The sequence below is a fragment of the Haplochromis burtoni genome, unplaced genomic scaffold (genome assembly GCF_018398535.1).
Source record: "Haplochromis burtoni strain Fernald_Lab_line unplaced genomic scaffold, NCSU_Asbu1 Contig_30, whole genome shotgun sequence".
NCBI lineage: Eukaryota > Metazoa > Chordata > Actinopteri > Cichliformes > Cichlidae > Haplochromis > Haplochromis burtoni.
Genome location: NW_024582391.1, coordinates 761,618 through 786,789, shown reverse-complemented (window position 1 = coordinate 786,789; position 25,172 = coordinate 761,618). Strand labels below are relative to the sequence as shown.

The following is a 25,172-nucleotide window of genomic DNA, read 5'->3' as shown; positions in this document are numbered from 1 at the left end:
ACGCAAAGCTGCTAAAAGACCCCACAGACCCAGAGTGAAGCTCAAGATGAGTGTATGTTGATCCTTACTAAACAGCCAGAACTTGAAGATAACACATGGACAGATTGAGAGGGTTGTAGTATAGAGGAGATGCAGTAGGCGTCATTTTTTCACCCACTTTCCTCAGCTTTGTGCAATATCTAAATATTTTTACAGAAAGATATTGAGTATGTCATCCTTGTTAGAAACGGTTGTGCTGATATGTGGGCGTCTGCAGGCTAATGCAAAAATAAATATCAAGTAGTTGTAAAATAAGTAAAGCATTACAGTCCAGAATTTGCAGAGTCATGCACCATTATTAACTTATTTTTCCATTTTTGCTGTCATGAAATTCTAGCCACACACAAGGCCCATTAAGTCAAGACAAAGTTACCTGTCCTAACCAGTTCCATTATTTTTTACCAATTTCCCTCATGTCAGTGAGGCGCCCCAAACCAACACAACACTGACATTTACCCATGATCCCTTGTTGACTGTTAGGGATTCAGAAAGAGCACCCAGAGCTATGAATCAAATGTCAGCCGTGGCGCTGTGGTGGAAGCGTATCAATATCTGATGATGTATGGCTGGCTCTAGGGCCCTTTTGGCCACAGCAGCACCCACAGCCATGATGCAGAGTCTGGTCCACACTTAGTCATCACCAGCAGAGGGAAGGCCTCTGGATAAATGACTCCTTCAGAAGCAAATGGACTCGCCACAATGCAAAAGAAAATACAGCTGCATAAGTTAAACAGTCTTCCTCTCAGTCATCAAACTTGTTCTGCTTCAGACACAAACAAAGGCAGACAAAGGGAGCTGATATTTATTTCCAGTGCGTGCCCTGCTACACTCCATTCAATGGTTCAGCGTTGCTGCGCAGAAGCACGTGATGTTTTTCGTCACTCGAGTCAGCATGTTGTTCTATTCATGTAAATTAGTAAGTTTTGTATTGCTATTAGCAGCACATTGTACCCTTGACAGAACATTATGTTAGACATTGCTTGACAGAGGGGACAGACAAGCCTCTGAAAGCACCAGTGTTTCCCCTCGTCTTCGCCTCTAATCTCCAAGCCAAGAGGAAAAGCGGCGCTTGGCAACAGATGTTCACGGGCACCGTTCAAAGGGTGGCGCTGAGGTTTGAAGTCTCGCTGATTGCCAGGGTCGAGACCACCAAAAAAAGCCACAGCGGTATCTTCAAGAGCAGCAGAGATGGAGGCGCGGCCGCCGCGTCTGGGCTGAGGCCGACACAATCGGCCACCCTTTGGAGGGAGCCATCGCAGTGCTTCAGAGGAGCCATTCCACTCTTTTAAGACATGAAAGCCAATTCTAGAGTCTCCCTTCCCTCTGAAACGTTTTAACGCCGTTGCTGCAGTCTCTCCACCTGTCGAAAAAGCAAACAGTTTTCCTGGATTTATTATTTCTGTGGCTTCGCTCTGTCTGGCATAAAATATTACTGATTCCAGACAGAAAAGCTCTGTTGGGAGATGGAGAATAGAGTTGGACTGATAAATCCGTGAGCTGACACGTCATATCAATATATGACTTTTATTAAAAAAGTCAGTGTCCCACACCTCTGTTACGATAGAGTCCATCTCTGACCACAGCAGGTGAATATTATTTTGCTGTGATTATTTTCTTCTATCAGATATGTGGCTTCAGAGATGCTCCTAGTGGGCGAAGGTCATATTAACAGAGAGTGAAGCCTGCACTGCTCTTCCGCCTGGTTTTTAATCCACATTTGTCTAAATGCTGATTCACAAAGGCATGAAGAGAACGGCCATTTTGCTGACTTCATCAAGGATCTCCCTCCAGGTGTCCAGCCAGGTGTATTTGTTGCATTTGACATAATCACCCTGCAGCAGGTCAGCTGACATAAATATCCATGCCAGTTTGTTATGTGTCTGAGGCTGTGATTTGCGTTTTTCCTTAGCTGAAGAGCTGCATTGAGCTTCTGCACTGATTGGAGAGTGGCACTTAGAGCCAAACAAAGGTGCATCAGTGAAATATGCTAGACTGAAATAAATCTGTATTGTCCCTTAAATTTAACAAAAAATAGGTTGTAGATACAAACAGCATCAGGGAGCATTAAGAGGTAGGGCTGTTCGATATGACGATATATCGGATGACGATATGAAAACATCTATCGTTTCATATTATACGCTATCGTTTCGCGTTACAAAATAAACTGTTTACGGCAATATTTTTTCATCGTTTTGATGGTCACTGTAGTGGCTGTATTAATTTCTTAAAGTTCTCTCTTTCTCTTATATTTAAAATAGCCACACTTTTACGCGTACTTTCGTTAGCAGCAGTGACGGTAAAACCATCACGTGGCTCTGCCGTCTGCATGTATATTTTCGAACTGCATTGTTGCTGATGTCTGATTGTTAGCAGACATTCCAGCATATGATTGCCAAGGTAACCCTCAAATGTATTTACCACTTAGTTGCTTTAACTGCTAAACTCAATTTTTCAGCAAAATTTGCCAGTGGGTATTGCTCCCATCATCACCTGAAGTCTCTGAATTTCAGTGACATTCAAAGGTCTGGAGTCGCCACGTCGCCACTTGACACTTCCCCCAACAAAGTTGAGTATAAAGTTTTCCTCCTGGTGCTCTGAGTCGACGTCACTTCAGTTCTGAAAACAAAGATAAGAGCTGAATACTTGATACAGATGAAATTTGAATACTTTTCCCAACAGGAACAGCAACATAGTCTAGCTTAGCTTTATAGCATTACGTCACCTGTGGTGTGTAACCAGCGCCTCAAACGGCATTGTTCTGTAATATACTTCCTATAGTTTGTGCATTTTAGTCCACAGTTAAACGTGGAAGAGAGTAATTTTTTCACCCTCAGTGGTCAGCCTCTTGGCTAGTATCAGAAGAGGAAAGAGCACAAATAAGCTTCAGCTAGCAAAAGAGTATGGAAAGGTCGATGCTAGCAAGCTAGCTAACAACACCAGGTTTTCATCAAGTACTGACATTGTGGATGTTGTTTGGTGTTTATGTGTAAAAAAAAATTTGCATCTTTAGTATAAAAGTTTATAAATGGTCACATGATGCAGTGGTTTGTGCAAAAGTCTAATGTTGGATCGTTTTTTCTGGGGATTTGAGGTAATGGGACTGTGTCAAACTTCACACATTACATGTGAATTAAATGTATCGCGTACTACATGTAGGTTTAATAATGGAAGTATCCATATTGTGGAATATGACGTCTTATTTGAATACGTTAAAAGCTTTTCAATGCTAGGAAAGGAATCGGTAATTTTAGCTCCCAACATTTAGCCCTAGTTGTTGTACAGATCTTTCTGATTCATTCTCTCAGTCGAAACACAGCAGCAATTAACCCAGAAGTCTCTTACACATGAAGTCCCTCAGGATTAATAACTATTGATTTTTTTAAGTGACCGTTGCAATTGGTAAGCGCTTAATTGAGATTGTGACTGCAAAGTGTCTCTGGGGCAGTAGACTGTCCACTGCTGCTTCCGTTATTCGTTACTACACACATATAAAACTTGGAGCAAAGAGGTCGCTCTCTCTCCGTCTCTCTCTCCGTCTCTCTGTTAAATCATGGGCAAATTAATGGGAGTTGTGTGAACAGCCCTCGGGGGCCTCTGGAGTGGCTTCCTCCTCCTCCATCCTCCCTTAGTCAACAATGTACTGTAGATGATAGACTCTTGTTAAATCCTCATGGCTGACCCTCTCATTTCCTCCTCCGTCTCCATACAGAATCTTTTCCTCTCTCTCTCCACCTTTCCCTCCATCTCTCTCGGGGGTGGGTCGTGTTATCTTTTCACAGGAGTCCCTCTGCTGGCCTTTGGTGCATAATGTATAAAGCCGCTGGTGTGTGTTTTACACTGTGCCTGACATTATTAAGTCGTTTTAGGCATATCGCTGCTTTTATCTCCAGCGTGGAGGTTAATCAGAGGGGATTTATACCGAGACGACTTAGGCGCGCTCCATCTGTTGTCACCGTGAACCTTTTATTTATTTATTTTTTTCTCTTGCTCCCTGTGATCTCCTCTGCCCTGTGCATATTTTAAAGACAAATTCAGGAAGAGCATGTTAACTCGTCTGTGAGCTGTAAGGTGAAACAGAAGTGCCATAAAATATCTGTCAAACACCACAAAGGTCTTTTTGAGGCATTAAGACTCTGAAAATGCGACATAATTGCATGTAAAGTTTTCTTCTGAGGTTTATTACTGTAATCTAACCAAATGAATAAGCGTAATTAATGTAATTAAGCTGTGATGTGAATTATTATATAGAAAGGTTTTAGATTGTGGCAGATGCTAACCCACATTTGCAAGACTTAGGCTTTCGGGTTTTTTTATCAGGCACACTCTGCTGCTGTTTATTCATTATTTGTTGCTGCTTGTACCTCTCTGCTCACCACATAGGGTAATTTAAATGACAGGAGAGAAACAATTCTCCATGACCATCGCTGAACTGTAAAATCACCACAGACTGCAGTTTTGTTTTGTCAACTTTCACCTGCCCTCTTCCTTCTCTTCATCAGTAATTACTAATAACTGGATACAAAATGAGACGGTGCATGTTCTCCCGCTACCTGTCCACAGTCCAAGGACATGTATGTCAGGTTAACTGGATGGTTAAGTGGAAGATAATGAATAAACTGATACAAAGCGGTTAATATTCATACCAAATTGTGGCATTTCAGGGGCAGAAAGACAAAGATTTATAGGATGAAAAAAAGAAGGAATTTCTTATTTAAAAAATAAATAAATAATATGTTCAGTACATGCACATGCATTATAATCAAGTGTATGTTGAATTTTCTCAAGTCTTGAGTCTGATTTCGTGATTATCCTTTACATAAAGACATTTCTATAAGTTGATCCAGTAAAGGTAACACCATCATCTCACTCTTTGGTTGCACAGAAGAGGAAATAACTATTTAGAAAGTGCTGGTTTAAAAAAAAAACAAAGCTTATTGAGGGACCTGGCAACCATGGTTTCCAGATTACAACCACACAAAACATAGAGCCACAGATGGGCCGAGCCCTGATAGCATCTATGTTGTATCTGGCTGAGCTTGTTTGATCAGATGAAGAGAATTAAGATTGATAATGAGTTTCAGAGACAGTCGTGCGTAGCATCTGCCCTTGTTGGTTATGATTCAGTAGCTTTAGCTCGATCTGGCTTGAATGCTGGGGTTTCATTTCCCAAATTAATGTTTGGATTTAGGCTTAAGTGCATTAGTAACTTTGAGCAGATGTAACCAATCAGGAGACATATGAAGTTTAGCTTTTACCAAAGGTTGGAAAACACTATTTAATTTTATGACAACATGACAAACTTGTTGGGAGTTTGAAGGGTGAACATGTGCATTCAGCTCAATTCAGCTTTATTTATATAGCACTAAATCACAACAACAGGTGCTTGAGGACCTTGTAGATGAGGATATTCTTTTAGAAGCAGGAAAAGCCTTGTTCTGACATGCAGTGTTTTAAAACGATGACAGTGCTTGAAATGCTGTCCAGAAATGACCAAGTGACAAGCTGCTGTAGCTGTGACTCTAAGATGATTCAAGTTCCTGAGTGTCAAAATCGCACAGTTGCTTATTGGCGCTTGGCCTGAGATGGGCGATTGTGTCTTTGCTTGGACTGAAATATATTTTATATTTTCATAGTGGGATTTAGTCTCTGGGGACCAGAAGATGGTGAGATCGTTTTAAGAACATATGAAGATGACCTCCTTGTGGAGCTCAAGGTCATTAGGATTCATCAGGACATTGAATGTTTGTACCAAATTTAATGGCAATCCATCCAGTAGCTGTCAGAATACTTCACTCTGAATATCAGAGGGAGTCAGCAGGATAACTTCCCTGAGGCTCATGAGTGCCTCTGCAAATGTCTGTGTCCGTCAAGTATGTTTTTAAAATATATAAATAATTGTTTGATATGTGTGTGTGGTGGTGCTTGGCAGGGTTAACTAAAGTCACTAGGATATAAACCCTAGGGACCATGAGAAACGTTAAAAAATCCCGAAAAGCCAAAAAAAAGACACCGTTCACATCAAACTGTACATCAACTGTACACATTTTCCTCTGGGCAGCAGTGCTGTTAATGCATCTGGATCTAGCATCTAGCCTTCTTTTATCTACAGTGGAACCAGATGGCACTTTCCTAATACATAAAAAATGCTGCAATAGTGTCTCTTTATTAAAAGGCACTTATTCCTGCACAGTGATAAGGTTTATTGTTTTAGTTCAGTAGAAATAAAACAGTTACTCATTGATGCTCTTCACAGGGTGTGTGCATGATTTCTGCAGAGATCTCTACAACCAATACCTCCCAACCTAGCCAGGTAAATGAAGAGCGCTGTAGGCCAGATCAAATTTGTTGGGTTTTTTTTGGTGGAATGAACTGTCCCTTTAAGACTGGATCCACATGGACATTTGTTTCATCCAGTGATCTGTCGGCATCCAAAGTGGCGGACCATCCAGTGAATCCACAGGCTTACGTTATCGTCCTCAGAGACACGCCGGGTCTGTGGCTAAAAATCCCATTGTACATATATTATAAGTGGTCGCTTGCCCTTGTCGTGAATTTGGCTGTACAGGAGGGATGGATCGTTACACTGTAACACAGGGATTGATTGCAGCCCCAAGTGGAGAACATCAAAGTCATAATGAAACACTTCTATGTTTAGCATCATTTCTAGAAAGCGGTGCCCTTGTTTTTTTGGATGAGGTTATCATTTTTGTGGTAGCTCATCCTTGACTCTGATCCTTACCACATGCACCAAGCTCGTCGTCGTGGTTCCCACCTTTTCAAGCCTAATGAGGAATCTCTGCTTGAGCTCTGCTTTGCTGCTGGAAACCTGTGGTGCAGCATTGCATCTTCCCCCTATCTCTCACCCACACCAGGGAAAGACGGAGAGGAGCGCTGTGGCAAAGACAGATCAAATGCACCATCTCTGTCATTCTCTCTCACTCTCTCTGGTGCTTCTTCATCTGCCTTTGTTCTCTCTTGCTAACATCAAGCATGTGGTTTGAAAGGGAAAAAGCCTCTTGTTATGATGACGACGGCCGCATGGTGCAGCCCGGCTGCCTGATCTGACTGACAAGGCCCCGCTGTTCAGGCAGAAAGTTTGACACACACACAAAGTGAAATCTGTTCCATGGGCTGCAGGGCCATCTGGCCATAGTGCAGGAAAAGGTTAGATCTGGTTAGAGGCGAGGTGCAAAAGTGTTTCACAGCGTTTCCCAAATTTTACACAGTTCAAGTCCTGCAGGTTGCACTTTGTCGCTGTCACGTGGCACAACCACATCTCTCACTGTCATCAAAAGGCAAGACAGCAGAGCGACCGCTGAAAGGAGATCTGAGAAGTGACATATGAGTTTTGTTTTGATTTTCCTCTTATGATACAGATCGAGAGGCCAGCAAGAGAAGGAGCAGAAAGATTTAGGAGCGAGAGCGATGCTTTACATCATATGGAGAACAAACAAGAGGGAAATCTGTCTCACCGTGAGGAGTCGGGCTTTTTTGAGAACCTAAAAAGCCCCCAGAGGCAGCGTTTCCACCAAATGAATAGATATCCATTTTCAAAAGCCTCATGCTCGGCGGCAGGCGAGGGATGGGGAGAAGGGAGGCAGGGCTGATGGTGGAGGCACAGGGTGTGTGGGTGGTGGTGGAGGTGGGCGGGGGGGATATCTAGGCAGAGGGCAGACACTATTAAAACTCAGGAGAATGAATTGTTAAATACCTCTATAAAGAAATATAAGACATGGCCCCATTTTTATGCAGCCTGGGCTGCTCTGCAGGCGGGTGATAAGGTGTGAGGGTGGTGGGTTGAAGTGTGTGTGTGTGTGTGTGTGTGTGTGTGTGTCATAGTGTGTGTGTGTGTGTGTGTGTGTGTGTGTGTGTGGGTGTGTGTTACCCCGAGGGTGGGGTAAAAATCATGCAGTGATGTTCATGGAGGAGTGACACACATGGACACACACACACACACATCGTGGCTGCTTCAGTTTCACCAGATTAACTGAGGATGTGCAGAAACATACGGGCAGCGTTACCGAGGGCCTTAAACACAATCACTGATGAAGCTGGAGTTTCGCGTCAGTATTTCCATTTGGGGGCCGTAGTGCTAAACAATAAATGACACAGTTGAACTTTTTTTTTCCTGTCGCGCACACACAGGCACACACGCCATCGCTCCTGCCAGCACGCGCAGACTTCTAGGTCAAGCAGCAGTGGAGAAAAATTTCCTGTTGACATTTTGTGTTTCTGGCACAATATTGACTTCAGAGGAAAGGCAGCAGGAGGACTGTTGGTGAATTTCCACATTACCTTGGAGGAAGACGCCAAACTGTTTACGTGCACGAACAGACGGGGGGCGGTGAGGGGGGAATGGTTGGATGGACAGATAAAAAATATGACAGCAGTGTATTGAAAATTCTTACCTACATTTAACTTCATTCTTTATCACACTCACAAATAATTTGAAGACCTGCAGATATGCTTCTTACTGTTGTCTCAGTGTCTTTGTTTTGGTTGTGTGACTTAAGAAAGCTGTGATAAATAATCTTTTGACAGTAAGAGTTTAAATGCATTCACGTCAAATGATGTAGCACTATATTGCACTGTATTATTACACCGTTATGTGTCTGTTTATGCTTTATCTGTAGCATGCTTCTTGTTTCCAACCAAACAGCAGCTAGCTAGTTAGCAGAGGGGTACTTTTATCTTTAGCTGCTAGATTCTAACTGAAGGGACGATTGGTTGCTTGAATGCTGATGTTGTAGTCATGAGGAATATGCACCACAGTTGGTCGTATATCTGGCTACAGTATTTTTACAGGGATCCATGCTAAGAGGAGATGTCAGCTAATTACTTATTGCTTTAAAATCTGATTTCTAAAAGCAGATTTTTTTTTATGGAAACAAGATAAACAAAGTTGAAATGATTGTGTTTTTCCATGTGTTGTTGTTTTTTCTTTAGCCCATTCAAAAACACCCATCACTGGACCCTAACTCCCAAACGGATGCTCCCATATCTCCCACATAGACAGCATCAAATCTATTTTAATGCCTCAACATGAACATTTTCACCATTTCACTCTTGATGTTTTGAAAACAACAACTTATCAATCGGTGGTTGTTAGCAAATGAGCATGAAACTTATTAGTTATATTTACAACAGAGGCTCAACGTTTTACCTGAAATGTGTGTCTGAGCCTATAAACTCATAAGGAAAGTCTATACAGAGAACAAGTCAAAGGTAGGACTTAAACAGTCTTTTTAAGTCTTTCCAACCACAACTATCGCCCTCTGGTGGCTATTAAAAGAATGTAGGTTTAGGCACTTTTGCACTGGGTGCACTTTTCAGACCACGTCCATCTTTTGTACTGTCCGTGGCCCTTTTTGATGAGTTTCAAGTTTGATGAATAATATGTTAAATATTCTCAGTTCTGACCAGAATAATTGCTTTAAACAGTAGAGGCAGAACTACATTTTTGTACATAACCACCTACAAATATGTAGAATCACATGTATTTAAGCATGTCAGTGCTTGACTGGTTGCTAGAGGGTTGCCAAATGTTGCTAACTGATGTAGTTACAAACATGCTTGAGTGCGACTTGGATTTCAGTCAGACCAGACAGAGTCAGAGGTCACTGTTTCTTTCTAATTTTGCTTTAATTTTGCTAATTTCAGCTCCCCCTGATTCAAGCTGATTGTGATATTATGGCAGTAAATTTCATCGTGCGCAGCTGCAGATGTTACTAAATAACCGCCGTTGCTTGTTTTCTCCACCCTCGGGATGCCCGGAGGAATTGCCAAGTAAATTGGTCAGAACTAATGCGGCAAAGACACCAGGTGGGCTGAGCAACACAACAGCCACTACAGCACTTTCCTGAGGTGCATTCAGAGTGCAGTTTATATCAGTTACCTGAGACAGAGTTTGAATACCAAATTCCCAAACGTAGCTGTAGAGGAGCGGCGCTAACCTTGATGTTGATCCGAAAGCAAGCCAGCCGGTCCTCCTTCTCGCTGTGCGGCAGGCCGATGTTCTCCCTGACCGATGAGTGAGATCCTTGGCCCCGTTTTTCTGCCACATTAGGCCCACACTAAAGGTGGCACTCAACTCCCCCACTGAGGAATGAGTGTGCGTATATGAGTGTGTGTATGTGCGTGTCAATGTGAGGGAAATGATAGGGGGACACCGTACAGACAGAGGTATGTATTTAGATATTTGATAATATAAACAGAGAAAAGAGAATGCAGGAAGGGAGCTGAGGCCTTTTTTTCTTTTCAGTCGGGTGATGCAGATTAGGTTCATGATTATGCTGTTTCCATGTGGAAATTATAGGTTCTGAATCACAGTCGGCACATCACTGCCCTCTATCACAAACCAACCTGAGAGACAGAGTTAGCAGGAGGAGGAAAAAGGAAGAGAGGAAAGGAATGAAAAAGCAAGGAGGTAAAAAGATGAGACGAGAATGAGGAAAGATGACTCGACAGAGAGAGAGAGTGACAGAGATGAGAGGAGAGAGAGTTAAAGGAGAGGTGGAGGAGGAGGAAGAAGCAGGAGGGAGGGACAAAAAGCTGGGCTGTTTGCCAGGGTCTATTCCACCTTTGCTCTCCGGGCCTTTCCGAGCTGCCACGTTCTCTCACCTCTGTAATGTCATCAATGAAAAGGCCTTTAGGAGGGATGGAGGACTTGACTCTGGGTTCAGAATGTGCCCGACACCAGCTGACGCTGCCAAGCCAAGCAGGATTCTGTTCAAATTAATTGGATGTCACTTTCAGGAGCAAGAACCAAGGCAGGGTTTTTTTTCCCCACAGGTTTTGTTACTGCGTGTAGAATCAGAACATTTTGCAGGACTCGTGGCAGAGCGAGGATGGTTTTCTCTTGGTAATCTTCTACATACTAGGGATTATTTTAACTGTGGAATTTTAATTATAAACTCAGAATAAATTGACAGGAATGTTGCCAAATATTACAAAATTATCATTAAATTTCCTTGTCTTTGGGCAAAAATCTATGTGATTTATATTTTTGCTGGTTTTACTCGACATTTAATGAATAACAACTATCCACACTTTGCTCCAACTTTGTGTTTTTTAAAGGACAACATCCACATTTTATAGAAGGCAAAGCAAATGACTGGGTAACAAAAACAATCGAGGCTCTTTGTGTTCATATGAAATTATATGTTTAGTTCATTTTTCAAGCATATTATTTAAAAAAAACAAACCAACACATTGTTACCAGGTTGTTCTTTATTTCTTTATTGCTGTAGAAACTTGTTATTCTGACATGTGAGATTTAGGCTTTTTATTTTACACCCTCTACAGGTCATTCACTACACAACAGGTGTTCCACCCGTTACAGGTATCAAATTTAGACTGTCAGTGTCAGGTTTACTAAACAGGACTAAATAGCTTGTTAGCGGCACTCCCAAATAACGCTCGTAGGTGCGATTATCTTTACGGGCGATTAATAAATTTACACAAATTATGTGTTTTTCAGTTGTTACACATTATTATGTCTTTTGCAAAAGTGGTGGAAGAGTAAACTAAAAACAGAATTTCACTGTCACCGCGTAACATCTAACAGGTTTTAATGGAGTCCCTCCTTTGTAAACTTTGATGGTTTTACAGCAACAGCTGTTAATATTGTTGTACAGTTAATATAGTTATAATTGTAGATATTCGTAACTATGTAACTATATGGTTATAGTTATTCATATTAACGATAAAGTGAAAGAAAAAGACTGAGTGTCCAAGTCCATCTGCTGTGCTGACATAAAAATACATTAGTGAGTATCAGCTGTTTCCTATTAACAACAGCACAAAAGGTTGGATTTTTTTAACAGGGAAACTAATTACTGTTATTCCACACATGCTGCAGGTCACTGAGTAGGGCTGTGCGTATTAAAGGTGCAGACTGTTAGTTTAAAAATGGATTAAAGCTACTTACAGTAAATGTGTCTGTTTAAGACCTTGAAAAATGATCTGAAGCGACTGATAAAATGAAGAAAGTGAAGAAATCTCCTCTATAGCTTCATGCTGTGATGTAGAGCAGCTGTCCTCAACCTTTTTTGCACCACGGACCGGTTTATGTCTGACAATATTTTCACGAACCGGCTTTTAAGGTGTCACAGATAAATACAACAAAATAAAACCAGTACCGGTACCAAAAAAGAAGAAGATTTATTCATAACACACGGGAAAAGACCCAGGGAAACCGAGTTAACAATAAAAACGATTAAAACAAAATAACGATAAAAACCCTGAAAACCATAAATTTCACCCCTGAGCCTCAACTCTCGCGGTTGGGGAGCGCTGTTGTGGAGAGATGAACTGAAGCTGGGTTACGGCAAAGCTGTTGTTCTGGTCAGTCTGTATTCCTGTTATTTATGGCCGCAGGCTCTGGATAGCGACCTCAAGAATAAGGCTACGTTCACACTGCAGGCGAAAGTGCATCAAATCCGACTTTTTTGACCCTATGCAACAATATATCCGATCATGGTATGACAGTGTGAACAGCACAAATCCGATTTTCAAATCCGACCTGGGTCACTTTCGTATGTGGTACTGAATCCAATACATATCTGATGTTTCAGAAAGCGACTGCTTTATATATATGTCGCATTAAATCCGTCTTTTACGTCACTGACACAAGGCAGTGACGTAAGACATCGTGAACGCTTCCTGGCCATCCCGTGTAGATGTTAGTGAAACTGTTGGGAAGACAACGTGAACATTTTATTTGTACTGTATAATCTGCAGATTCTGTAGTATGAACAAGCAGACAAAAAAATCGGATTTGATCAAAAAATCGGAATTGCAGCCTAAGATCCCAAACTAGAGCCACTACTCCTCCACATCAGGGGCCAGCTGAGGTGGTTCAAGTATCTGGGTAGGATGCCTCCTAGGTGAGGTGTTTCCAGCATGTCCTAATGGGAGGAGCACATGCAAACCCAGGACACACTGGAGGGATTACATCTCTCAGCTGACTTGGGAATGGCTTGGTGTCCCCTCATCAGCTGGGGTGGGTGGCTGGGGAGAAGAAGGGCTGCCCTGTAGATCAGACCCGGATAAGCAACAGAAAATGGTTGGATATCTATCAGAATGTGGATGCTACCCTTGCTATGTGTTTGTCCAACATGAAAGAAAGGCCAGAGATGTTATTCTTCTTTTTTAACGACTCTATAATTCTGACCTTCTGCTGCTCGTGTTGTAAACCAAGCAGTTGTGTTGGCTGAAACTCTTGGCAAACGGCCATGATGGAGTCCAGAAGATGCCAGTTTTCTTTTGGACTGGAGGCACAGTCCAAAATGTTGTGCAGTTGTTCCAGTAGATCATCATGAGGGTTGACTGTGTGCAATATTTGGCAGTGCAGACTGTCTAGAGTAACATAAGATGAATTGTAAATGCACTGGCACTTTTCTACTCGAGCACTCAAAGGTCTTTATACAGCATGTCTTATTTAAGTGTCTTCTATCTAACATACACATGTGTTCATACTCCAATGAATGCATGCGCTGCCACTTTGGGGTTAGTATCTTGTCTAAGGATATTTAGGATACATGCAGGAGCAGCCAGGGATCCAAGCACCAACCTCTGGATAGGTAGATGACCGGCTGCACCTCCTTACCTACAGCCACCCCACATATTCTACTTACTGCACCTTTAAAACTGTCTTGAAAAAAGAGGCATTTTTGTATACCTGTTTATTCACTTCTGACACATGTAAAACATTATTGTCATAGTCCATGTCCCAAACTGTTTATTTGGTTTTGAGCTGTCTCGTGAAGAGTTTCTTGGCTTTAAAATGTCTTTTGGCATGACAAAGCAAAATATGCCTTATAACTATATTTCAGAGGTGAATCTGGAATGAGGATGTTTACTGATCATTGCCGCCGACTGTAAAACCGAAAACTGGCAGCAATGCCGAGTAACAGTGAAGTGTTAGCCAAGCATCAAGTAAATAGCGGTAGAGGAAATGTGTCTTTTCTTGTCTTCGTTGCCTGTTGTTAAAAATAAGGAGACTCGCCCCAGTTTTGACCTGTCACCCAACCGTTAGCTGAGAACCTCTGTGCTAAGTTATTGACCGTGATGACTTTTCACTGCTCCTTCCTGTTCTACTCGCCGAAAAAGCTTCGGGCTGACACCGGTGTCAAAGCACCAATATGCCCGTGTCCATACATACACACCCACACGCCACCCACCGCAACACAAGCTGTGAGCACCTCCACCGCCAGTTCCTACTGTGAGAGTATTTCACAGCCTTGACGAGGGCTATAATGTGCAATATGCTCATTCATTTGCTCTCCTCGCCTTTTTTTCTGTTTGCCCTTAATCTCTCTGCTCCTCTCTCACTCTGTACGTCTGTTACTGTGGCATCTGTTGATGTCCTTTTAGCCACTGCGGGCTTCAATCTGTCCAAAAGGCCCACTCCACTGCCACTCTGTTGCCATCTCCCAGTGATCCGTTTGCGCTCTACAGTTGGCGTGGAGACTGCTTGGAGACTAAGCCCTTAATTACTACTCGAGTAAAGAGCATTAAAAATTCCAAAGGGTGCGAAAACCGTGCCCATGTCTCGGCAAACATCTGGTGAACAGTGTGGATTTAGTGGATGTCTGGTGAGAAGTGTTGAGTCGGAGGTGGAGGGGTAAATGTACATAGAGAGCACAGTTTTATTTCATACTTTGCATTTTATCTCCAGTAAATCAGCATGTGTAATGTCGGTCAGACCGAGAAGCAAAAACAGCAAGTTTTTAGAGGCGCTCCAAATGGCAGATGGTGGAGGAAATGAGAACTGAAAAATGGTGTCCAGCACGATCGTGCACTCCAGTGAAGTCAGACAGGAAACAATGGGGTCTGGGACAAGTGGCTTTTATTTTGGGATATGCTGGCAGAAACGATAATGAGTACATGACAGCATATAGCCAACTCTTCTGCTGTTAAAGTTAACGGCTGCTCAATGAAAACTTTACATTTGCATCACAATTGCAACACTGCTTGGTCAGATCATGTAAGCAGGAAGGTTAAGTGGGGAAGAGCTTAACAAAATGTGCATGTTGTGTCTCTTTAACAACCAGATGAGGATATACAGATTAAATGCATCATCTAAGATCTAAAACACTCATGGCTATCAGGTATCATTGAATTAATAATACTGTGTGTAGAGCTTTCCAGCTGAAACCTTTCAATAATAATCAAGTTGCTGTGTGCTACTGTTGGAAATCTTTTTTCATACCGATGCCTCGAGCATTTCGATGATCTCTATGCACTCATAGCTAAACAGGTAAGTTGGCTTTTAGGATAATCTCCCTAAACCTCACTCTGTTTACCTGAACAGGTTAACCAAGTGCAGCAAATTTAAACCCGGGTAGACGGTCTCCACAGATTGTGTCCAGTAGAAATTAAGGGAGCGATTGTGTTTTTCAGGACTTTGCTGATTCAATATTCCACTTGGTGAGGGAGAAGTACCGGTCGCTGGTGGGCGGCTGCAGTCCTGTGCACGCTCGGCACAAATCCCTGGCAGGCATCGTAATGACCCGAGGTATGGCAAATTTCATTGACTTTTATATATCACTTTGAATTATTGAAGTGGTGCAATATAAATTGAGACAGTAAGGTGTGTGTGTGGGGGGGGGGAGTGAGTGAGTGAAGGAGGGAGAACAAGGAAGAGATGGGGAAGGGACTGTCTGTAGGTTGAGAAAGAAATGACAAACTGAGGGTGGGAAGAGGGAGAAAGTTTCCACTCCATGCTGTACCTTGCACCCTTACATGAGAGTATACCTTCCTGATGAATTATTGACTGCTTAGAATCTCTGAGGAGAATGAGACATGGTAGTGAGTGTCAGTCATCCTCACTGCATACTGGACTTTCAGTGCTCATGGAGCTTTGACAGGAGTTCCAGATGTCACAGTGGGAATTTTAACTAGATCACCTTAATCTGAAACCTGACGGAGTGACTCAGTGAAGGAACAGTAAGTAGGAGGAGGCTTCAATCTGCTTTTCTCCTAAAGTGTGAAACAATGAGTTCCATTTCTAGACATTTACATGACTACATCTTTGTCTTACAGGAGTGCTGTTTGTTGTAGTCGATCGGGGCCTCCCACACACAGACGTGTGTTATTTCTGCTTCAGCATATTCCACACGCACTCCACATCACTTATAATAATTCTATAGAGTTGCATGGCACACATCCACGCCAGGATGATCTCGCATTAAGTTTATACGAAGTAAGCTGTCAGGTTTCTAAATCTGTTTTTTATAAGCAGGGGTGCACAAAAGTGGTCCGCAGGTGCGCATTCGCTGTCAAAATAAAAGATGCTCACCACATAAGAAGTTGCAACGCGCGTTTGCGTACATAAGATTCTCTGGAGGAGGACAGACATTTGTTTAGAACTTAAAGATGTCGAAGAAGCAAGCTCCTTTAAGCAATTACTTTGATGTTCCTCCACCTCCAAAGAAATGTCAGAAGAAGTCCGAACCGCAAAAGAAGCGCGTCTTCTCGGAAAAGTGGTTGCAGGAGGTGAGCTGGCTTCAAACAAATGATGAACGCACAGAGATGTGGTGCAGAATATGCCGTGAAAATCGGCCATTTAATAAGCAAAATAAACTGGGCCAATATGGCATATCTGTTAATACAGAGATACACATGTTAATGGGATCTCTGGTCTCCCATTCAGAAACACAGGTCTCCAAGTGTCTAGCATTCAAACGGCTACCTGAGGACTCATGTGAGAGAAAATCTGCTCACACAGATATGTAGAGCCAAATACTGTCAATAAGGCCTCTGCAATGTTCTGAAGACAGTTAAACTTGTCAGGCAGTGATGTCCAGCAGGTGAAAATGCAGCTCCATGAACACACACAGCTGTGGATTCCAGCTGCTTCGATGTTGCATTAACTGGCATTAACTCAGCCAGTTAATGCAAGACAAATCTAGCTGCTCATTAAAGATTTCTGGTTTGTTCAGAAAATAAAACATTGGTCCATACTCCTGAAAGTCCCAAAAATGCACTGTGTCTCGCGTCTACGGATGTATCCGTGTATCTCCGTGGTGCTGATGCTGTGCTGAGCGGAAAGCTCCTGAAGCTTTTGAAGTGTCGGAATGTGGAAAGCTAACAACGTCCCTCTTACAGTAGGCTAAGTTATTTTTAGCCAAATGCTGTTCTGACAGTGATGTACAATCTGGTTGGTATATGTATGATTTCTATACATTTTATGTCAGATAAAAACTTTGGTTGTAAGCTTCAGATAATTATTTAATAACAGCTAGATATTTTAAATGAGAATAAGAAAGTTTTTGTGCCCACCTTTCCCTGTTAATGCCCTACCTGCCCCCCTGGCAAAACTTTGCTAGACCCGCCCCTGCACAGTTACCAGCTGTCAGCTACTTAGAAAAGGGGGTTAACAGGGTTCCATCTCTAAATGACTGCTGGTCAGCAAACCTGGGAAACCCACAGATAATTGTAACTATGGCACGAAGACATCATGCAACACCTACGCTTTAGCGTGATGTCTTGGAAGTGGTTTCGTGCCATAGTTCCAATTATGTGTGCTGCTGTTGTTTAGTGCGACACTCTTTCTTTCTGGCGCAAAGTGGGCGATAAACAAACAAGAGAGAAAAGCCGATCAGCTGATCATTGATCAGTTTCATGATTAAAGTAGCAACAGGAGAGGGAGGGGAAAGAATGAGAAGAAGAGACAGCTGTGCAGCGTAACGACAGAATAAACCCACCTTTGTTTCTTTTTTCATTCTAGCTGAAGTCCTGGACAAACTGCGTCCCTTCTCAGCTCAACACGAAACGCGCAATATTTTCTCTGAATACGGGACGATTCCGTCTTTTTACAGGACAGTTGGCAACTCTACTAACCTTATGAAAAAAAAGTTCACTATCATTAACATCATAGCACCCACCCAGCTGTATAGAAACTCCGTCATGCTAGCTCACGCAGTACAAGTTATTGTAACTGACTGTGAAAAGTCAGCACAACGAAAATAAACTCCACCTAAACTTGGTTTATATCTGACCCAGATAGACTGCAGGTCATAACTTCTTACCTGAAGTTCAGTTCACCTGACACTTGGACCGGCGGCCACCTCGGGTCTCTCCTCCTCCTGCCTCCCCTCTCCCTCATCCACCTGCTGGCCTCCACCACTTGTTAATTTTACTGAATCTGTGGCAGCTCCGCCATAGCCACCACCAAACAACTGAGTTATTTTTACACATCAGCCAGCATCTGGCCAATCCACCACCTTTCATTGTTTATACCGTTACAAAAATAAAAATCATCGGCCCATCAAGCAAATGCCCGATGGCCAGTCCAGCTATGGCCGTGCCATCAGTTAACCCTTCGCGTGCCAACTGTGGCGCGCGTGCCCAGGATTGCCGACCTCTGACCTAACCTAACCTGTAACAGACTCTGTTTTCTGTTTTGTTTTGGGGTGTTTTTTATCATTTAAAGATAAAAAATCATAAAAAAAAAAGTAATGGATCAATTATTAACTAAAAAAAAAGAAAAAAGAATGAGCCAAATTTTGACATATTTTCTTCACATATTAGTAAATAAAACAATAACCTCCACCCCAAGAAATGAAAGGCACACGTAAATTGAGATAAATAACTTATGCAGCAATGCTATGTGAGAAGATATATAGTAAAAGTCATGGTACGAAACACAGGGCCTTCGCTCTCTCTGGGATCTACTGTAATATAAAAAATGACCACACACACACACAGACACAGACACACACAGGTGTCTTATCTGGCTCTGTGGCTGCAGGCTGTGGGGGTGCAGGGGTCAGCGAGAAGGGATTGGTATCTCAACTGTCTTTGGAGTGCAGCAGCTCATCAGTTTAGACTAAAGTGAGGCCGGCGCTCGTCCTGACCTAATCCAAACCCTCTCCTCTCCCTCCCAGTAATTGCTTCTGTTTGTTTATTAATAGCACACATTATCTTCAAAGATCCAGACATAGGGCTGCCGAGTATTCGCAGTAAGGCGGCGGCGGCAGCAGTGTGGTGGCCAGAATCCGTGCAGTCAGACACCAAACTTGACAGGAACACTGGGGAGTCCTGTTCTGCACCCCGCCCTCCTTTTCTGCCTCTCTCCATGTCTCCGTGGCTTTTGCCTCGAGAATATTAATCAGGGTCCGTCTTTTAACCATAGACAGAGAGCGAACCCTCCTCCCCCGCCCTTGCAGGAGTCCCACCAAGACATTTGAGCTTCAACCTGAGTGAGATTAGCCTCAGCACCAGGCTGAGAGTTGTGAGACGACTACCAAAGTAAAGTGCCAGAACGCATCGTCAGAAATTGTGGAAAATCTCATTTGAATCAATCTGAATCGCATCAGCTGTCTGGTGATGGTAAACAGTGCTCATAGAAAGATGCTAAAAAAGAAGCATACCCTTTTCCTCCTTTCTTCTTTCTTCAAATTTGTTTGTTGGGATGGAGTGAGAAAGCCGTCCTCCGAGGCTTACCCCAGGGACCGAGAGAAGAGACGATAACAAAGGGTTTCAAGCAAGTTAATTACAAGTGTAAGTTAAGCTATGGTTCGAAGTCTCCGCATCCATTTTCAAATAAGGATTTCTCTACTCCTAATCTGGTTTTATGGATGTTGCAAATTTTAACATTTAACAATCACGTCTGACAACAGAGCAGAGATGCACGCGGGATTTGTTGCGGCAGCGAGAATTTGAGAGCTCCAGCAGCGTTCCACAAAGACAGCCTTATATGTTGAGAGCGATTTCCTGTTAAAGCTAATAAAGATTCAACAGGGTGCGTTCTCTACTCTTGCCAAGTTGTGTGTGTGCGTGTTTTTTCCTTTTCCTCTCCCCTGCTGCTGAGCATTTTCAGAGATTTGCTGCGATTCAGACGACACGGTTTGGATGACATTCAGCGTAATCACCCAACATCTTGTGATGAAAGAACACATGAAAGATAGGATTCATGAAGCACAACCTAAATGGCATATAAATGAGTTGACTAAAAGTTGACCTTGAGAGCTTAGTCTGCTTCAGAAAAAAATGTTTTAACGTCTGCGTTATGGTGCTCAGAGATAATGGGTGGCTTATTAAGAAACATTTTCCCTGTTTTATAACCATAGAGAATAAAGGGATTCTGATAATCGCTTTCCAGTGTCTTTGAGTTGCAGCTGGCATGTATAATAATGGATCATTGCAAAGTTCACGGTCATGTCACTCCCTGTGGTTTCTTATAGTTATTGCCTGTAAAGTATCCTCAGCAATTTGTGCTCACTTTTCACTTCAAACATGTAATAGCTTTCTTTGTTGAAGTCTTATATTTCCGGGAATAATTCACAACAGCTCGCTGACAGTCGGTTTAGGTTTCAGCAGGTTTATTTAGGAACTCCAGCAGACGAGTATTCAGATCCTGTACTCCAAAAATAACACTACAGCACTTTACAAACCCTCTGTTACAGAGAAACTGAAGTTTTTCCTTTAAATGTTTTAATTGAACTAAAAGTACAGATTGATTTTTGATACTTTCTGTTGATGACAAAGTTTTCATTATATTTCATTGTCACTTTTGCTTACTTGCATTTCTTACAAAGCGATTATTGATTAGTCGACTCTCTAGGATAAGAACATTTTTCCACTGAAATCAACTTGGCTTTACTTTAATCCATTCATCCAACAAGAAATCTGCTCAGTCATTGTAGGGGAGAATAAACCAGTATAGGGACAGTATTTAAATCACCACATTTCTGTACGTACTTCCTTAAACTACCTATTAAGTGTGCGATAAACACTCCTGATTACTGGTTTATCAAAAAGCACTGGCCTCAGACCAGAACTTGCATTAGGATTGGGACAAGGTGTAATAAGAACATTTCTTTTACAAATAAATTAGTTAGAACAGTTTGGAAGAGCCATTTATTTTAGCTGCAGGATATCAGCAAATTAGCTTCTTAATTCATTAAACTATCATATTAACGTTTAAAGAAGGGTTAATCTGGCCTCGATGGTTCACCGGTTAGAGTCAAAGCACAAACTTTAAAACTCTCTGTTGTGCAATTAGAGGTGTTGATGCAATGTAAAAGATTTTTAGATTTCAAATTAGATGATAGCATTTTAAATTCTGAGAATGGCTGCAATAAATCATGTCCTGCTTTAACACCTGTTTCAAGCTAACTTACAAAGTTAACATCATACTACTTTAAATGAGATTGAATGGTCTTAATTATTAGTTTTAAAAGTATTATTGAGGTCAAAGATGAAACAGGAAGTAGGGTCATTTTCCTATTGTCGTTTTGCACATTGGACATTGTTTTTGCTACACTTGCCCAGTTTAAAAGAATTAAGAATTAAAATGATCTGAATATTGTGAACTGAAAGAAGGACTATTCATTAAACTAAGTGCCTAAAAATGTTTAAACTGGATGCATAAAAGACAACCTGACAAAAAATGAATGACAGCAGACCACATAAATACGCACAACATTGATTAGGAAGTGGAAACACACGGGGAACACAGCTGATGCAAATTAACATGACGCTACATGGGAAGCAAAACTAAACACACTGAACACGGAACACAAGACTTTCAAAATAAAACAGAAAACATGGAGACATAAACTGGGAAGAGACACATGCACAGAAACACAGACACAAAGAGGACAAAGACATACTGAAACACACAAGGGGGCGAGGGAGACTAACACCGGGGACATTACACACTTGCACACTGAAGACACGACACTATAACTAACATAGTGGGGAAAACAGACATGGGAGGAACCTAGACAGACAAGAACTAAATAGGGAAACAGAACTCAATATCAACAGAACTGACTGAAGCCTAAAGTATACAAACAAGAACGTCATAATTCAAAAAGGCATGAAACTCAAAATGCTGGAAGAAAAGAAACAGCCCATGACAGAACCAGTGGAATAGATGTGAGGAGGAAGTCAGAACGTTTAACTCATTCAATGTACTTTTAAAATAAAAGTTTTCAAATCAGGTGGTTAACACATTTAAAAGGGGAGTGTGATTGAATTTTTAGTTTTTGTCTTTATTTTATTTATCTTTAATTATTTTCTTTGGTAGAAGAACTTTTCGTTGACCCAATTTCAACGGCTTCTACTCCTGAACCAGCGCTGATGTGGGCGTTTGTCTGTATCGTTTAGGAGAATACTGCAGGGGGTAATCATACCATCAGAGCTGTGTACTTTTAAACTCCTCTAAAACAATGATCAAACATTACGCTAACCACCTGTCACATCTTACTTCTCCTGGTGTTATTAGCTACAGTACAGCAGCTCCCTGAGTATTCGAGCCCATACCAAATGAAATCTCCAAAATCACAATGTTAATGGAAAAAAATGATGCTTAAAGGAATATTTTCTTCATTGTTGGTCTGCCAATCAAGCTGGACTCAACTGGAGTCAGGCACATGCTACTTATTCCGCCTCATAGCAACAAAAGTGCCAAAGCTAAAAAAACAAAAACACTTTGCCTCCAACACACTCTGGATTTTCAGCTGGCAGAAAACACTTTGGTGTACGGAAAAGTCTATATCGCAGCTCTGCACCTATACGCTGAGTGAAACTGCAAGCTTGTTTTTTCCCCCGTGTGTGTCACTGTTGGTGCCGATGACCTGACTGAACCACGCTGTTTTCCAGTCTCTTTTAAACACAGTCCTGCCCTCGTAAAGCAAAATGTGAATTTAGTGAAGATGTGCCATTTAAGAGCCTAAACAACTGCCCCGCAGTCTGCCGCAGTGCTGTGTAATGTAGTGTGATGCAGCCTGGTGGTGAGGGGCCATTTTTCCAACATGGAGACAGACCCAAGTGGAATGGACCATATTGTAGGTTGAAAGTAATGCAGCATTAAGCATAAACACTCAGGAAGTGCATACAGTAGCTTTTTGATAAATGTGTTGACTTACTTTGAGATGTAAGAATAAAACAACCTGGTTCAGCATAAAAAAGTGCCTCACTTTTGATTTCCTTTTGTGGCGAAAGAGCTCCTGCTCATTGGAGACTGTAAGCTCTGTCTCTTTAGTCTTTACTTCAGATACAGTAGAAGAACTTAATGTTCTGCTTTGTTGAAGGAGGCACCGGCCAAAGTGGCCCAAGCAAGCAGTTAATGGTGCACAATTTGCATGTGCAGGACAGTTTTGTGGCACACTCGAAGTCACGAGGTCATTAGGAAAAGGAACATTTTAGTCGCGGGTACTGACACCAATCAAGACCAATGAAATTAACTCACTTTAACAGCACTCGAGCCATTTTGTGACACACGAAGCAGTGATATGCCACACAGCTGACCACAGTGTTCAGTCAAATAAGTTAAACTGCCCAACTTGACCTCAAATGATGCCAGTAATAATCGTGAATATGATTTGTCTGGGTGCCAATCACTTGAATATGAGTGCAATTTTCCCGCACTTTGACCTGGCAGGCCTGCGCACATTCCCTTTAATTCTTGACAGGGAAATTGCACTGCTTTGCTTGATTATTACCACTCCTCCTACCTCACTTTTTCCTCCATGTAGGCTAAGTCAGGTTCAGGAGCAGTAATCACAATACCATTATAAAAACATACCTGTATGTACCGAGGGCTTTGCAGACGGGGGGGTGGAGTCTAAGCTGTATGTGGCGTCAAAAAGTGTGTTTACCTTCTGGGTTGCTATAGTGAGGCGGTGTGAGCTTTGTTTTCCAGTTAAAGGGCTCTGACAGGCACTGACTAATGTAGTGCAGCTGCTATAATGAGCAGTTCCAGGTCTTGCTCTGATGTACATGCTTTTTGAAAGTGCTGTTATCCCGAGGTGTGACATCTTTGAATCCCCAGTAATCAACAGATGTATTTGTGTGAAGCCTCAGGCCTTTGACTCTACTCTACCTCGATCCTTTCGACCATCTCTTTTTGTACTTGTGAGATGCAGCTGATTATTCCTGGTTTAAAAACAGCATACTGCCTGTGGGCTCTCTGCCTGCCTCTCCCACTTTCTCTCTCCCTCTCTTTCATTCATTTCTCGTCCTCCCCCTCCTCTTCTTTCTCCTGCAAACTGAAGGCAACCTCAGTGCCAATTTCATGGGAGGGTAGCAAGCAGCGCTGCAGAAATTATCCACTGCAAAATTGATCTAAACAATCGCAAAGTGGAACGGCAAGGAAAAGCAGGAGAATGAAATTGGGAGAGTCTGTTACCTTTTTGAACTTGCTTTATCACTGAGAAAGGGTTGGACTGCATTGCTTACAGGGAATGTCAATGGCTGAACTCACAATACTGTTTTTCTTAGGATTGTACAGTCTTCATACTGTACTGTAATAGTGCAGAATTTTAAACCTACTTTTTTCAAGGAAAACCGAGATATGATTATATCAGATTGCACAGGATTATGTGTTTCTGAAACTACACACACCAAATTATGTTAATGACCAGTTTACACAAAAGAGCTTGTTTTTTGTGAGCAGTAAACTGAACAGGCATCATCGTCCATTCTTGGCATTGTTCCGCAGGGGACGGGGTCAGCAACCCGATATCCCACCCACTAACAGGTGGCATCATGAAGAGATAATCAGTGTTATTCACTTCACCTGTCAGTGATCGTAATGTTATGCCTTCTCAGTGTATATATGACCATCACTGGCCCAAATGCAATCGTAATAAAAAATGACTCACCTTAAGAGTCGAGGAAACAGAAGCTCCCATAATGAACTTAAACTAACCAGTGTGTTAAGCCTAGTGAAATATTTAGCTCCCAAAGAGCCATATATTCTGTAGAAGCTGGTGGAGACCAAAAAATAAGCAATAAACAGAGTAAATATTGGACTTATTCACATGGCCCAGTGAATAATGCTGCTAAGTATCTGTTAGTTGCATAAATAAACAGCTGTTTACCTAAGACCTCAAATGTGCTAACCTAAAATGTGATAATGTGTCAACAATGACTTTAGAACTTGTTTTGCTTCCAAGAAAATGTTATAAATATATTGAAAACTGTGGCTACTGCCACAGATAGTAGATACTAATAAAAAAAGCACATTCAACGATATTTAAATACATTTTTTTTAATGCATTCAGTCTTTAAGCCAAATACTTATTTTCAGGTATTCTACTTTCAAGAGTAAAAGTTTAATTTTACCCTAGACTTTTCCTTTCGTCTTTACTGGTCTATTTTTTCTATAACTGCCC

At 41.9% G+C, this 25,172-nt stretch overlaps 1 protein-coding gene across 3 annotated transcripts in view; it reads left to right on the top strand.

Moving 5' to 3' along the window:
* The window catches only part of adarb2 (adenosine deaminase RNA specific B2 (inactive)), a 211,742-nt gene that overhangs the window by 155,109 nt on the left and 31,461 nt on the right, over positions 1-25,172 (top strand). For all 3 annotated transcript variants that reach the window (XM_014332433.2, XM_014332430.2, XM_014332432.2), the window contains one exon: positions 15,445-15,559. In XM_014332433.2, the coding sequence (XP_014187919.1) occupies positions 15,445-15,559 (115 nt within the window). The remainder of the gene's footprint in view (positions 1-15,444; positions 15,560-25,172) is intronic.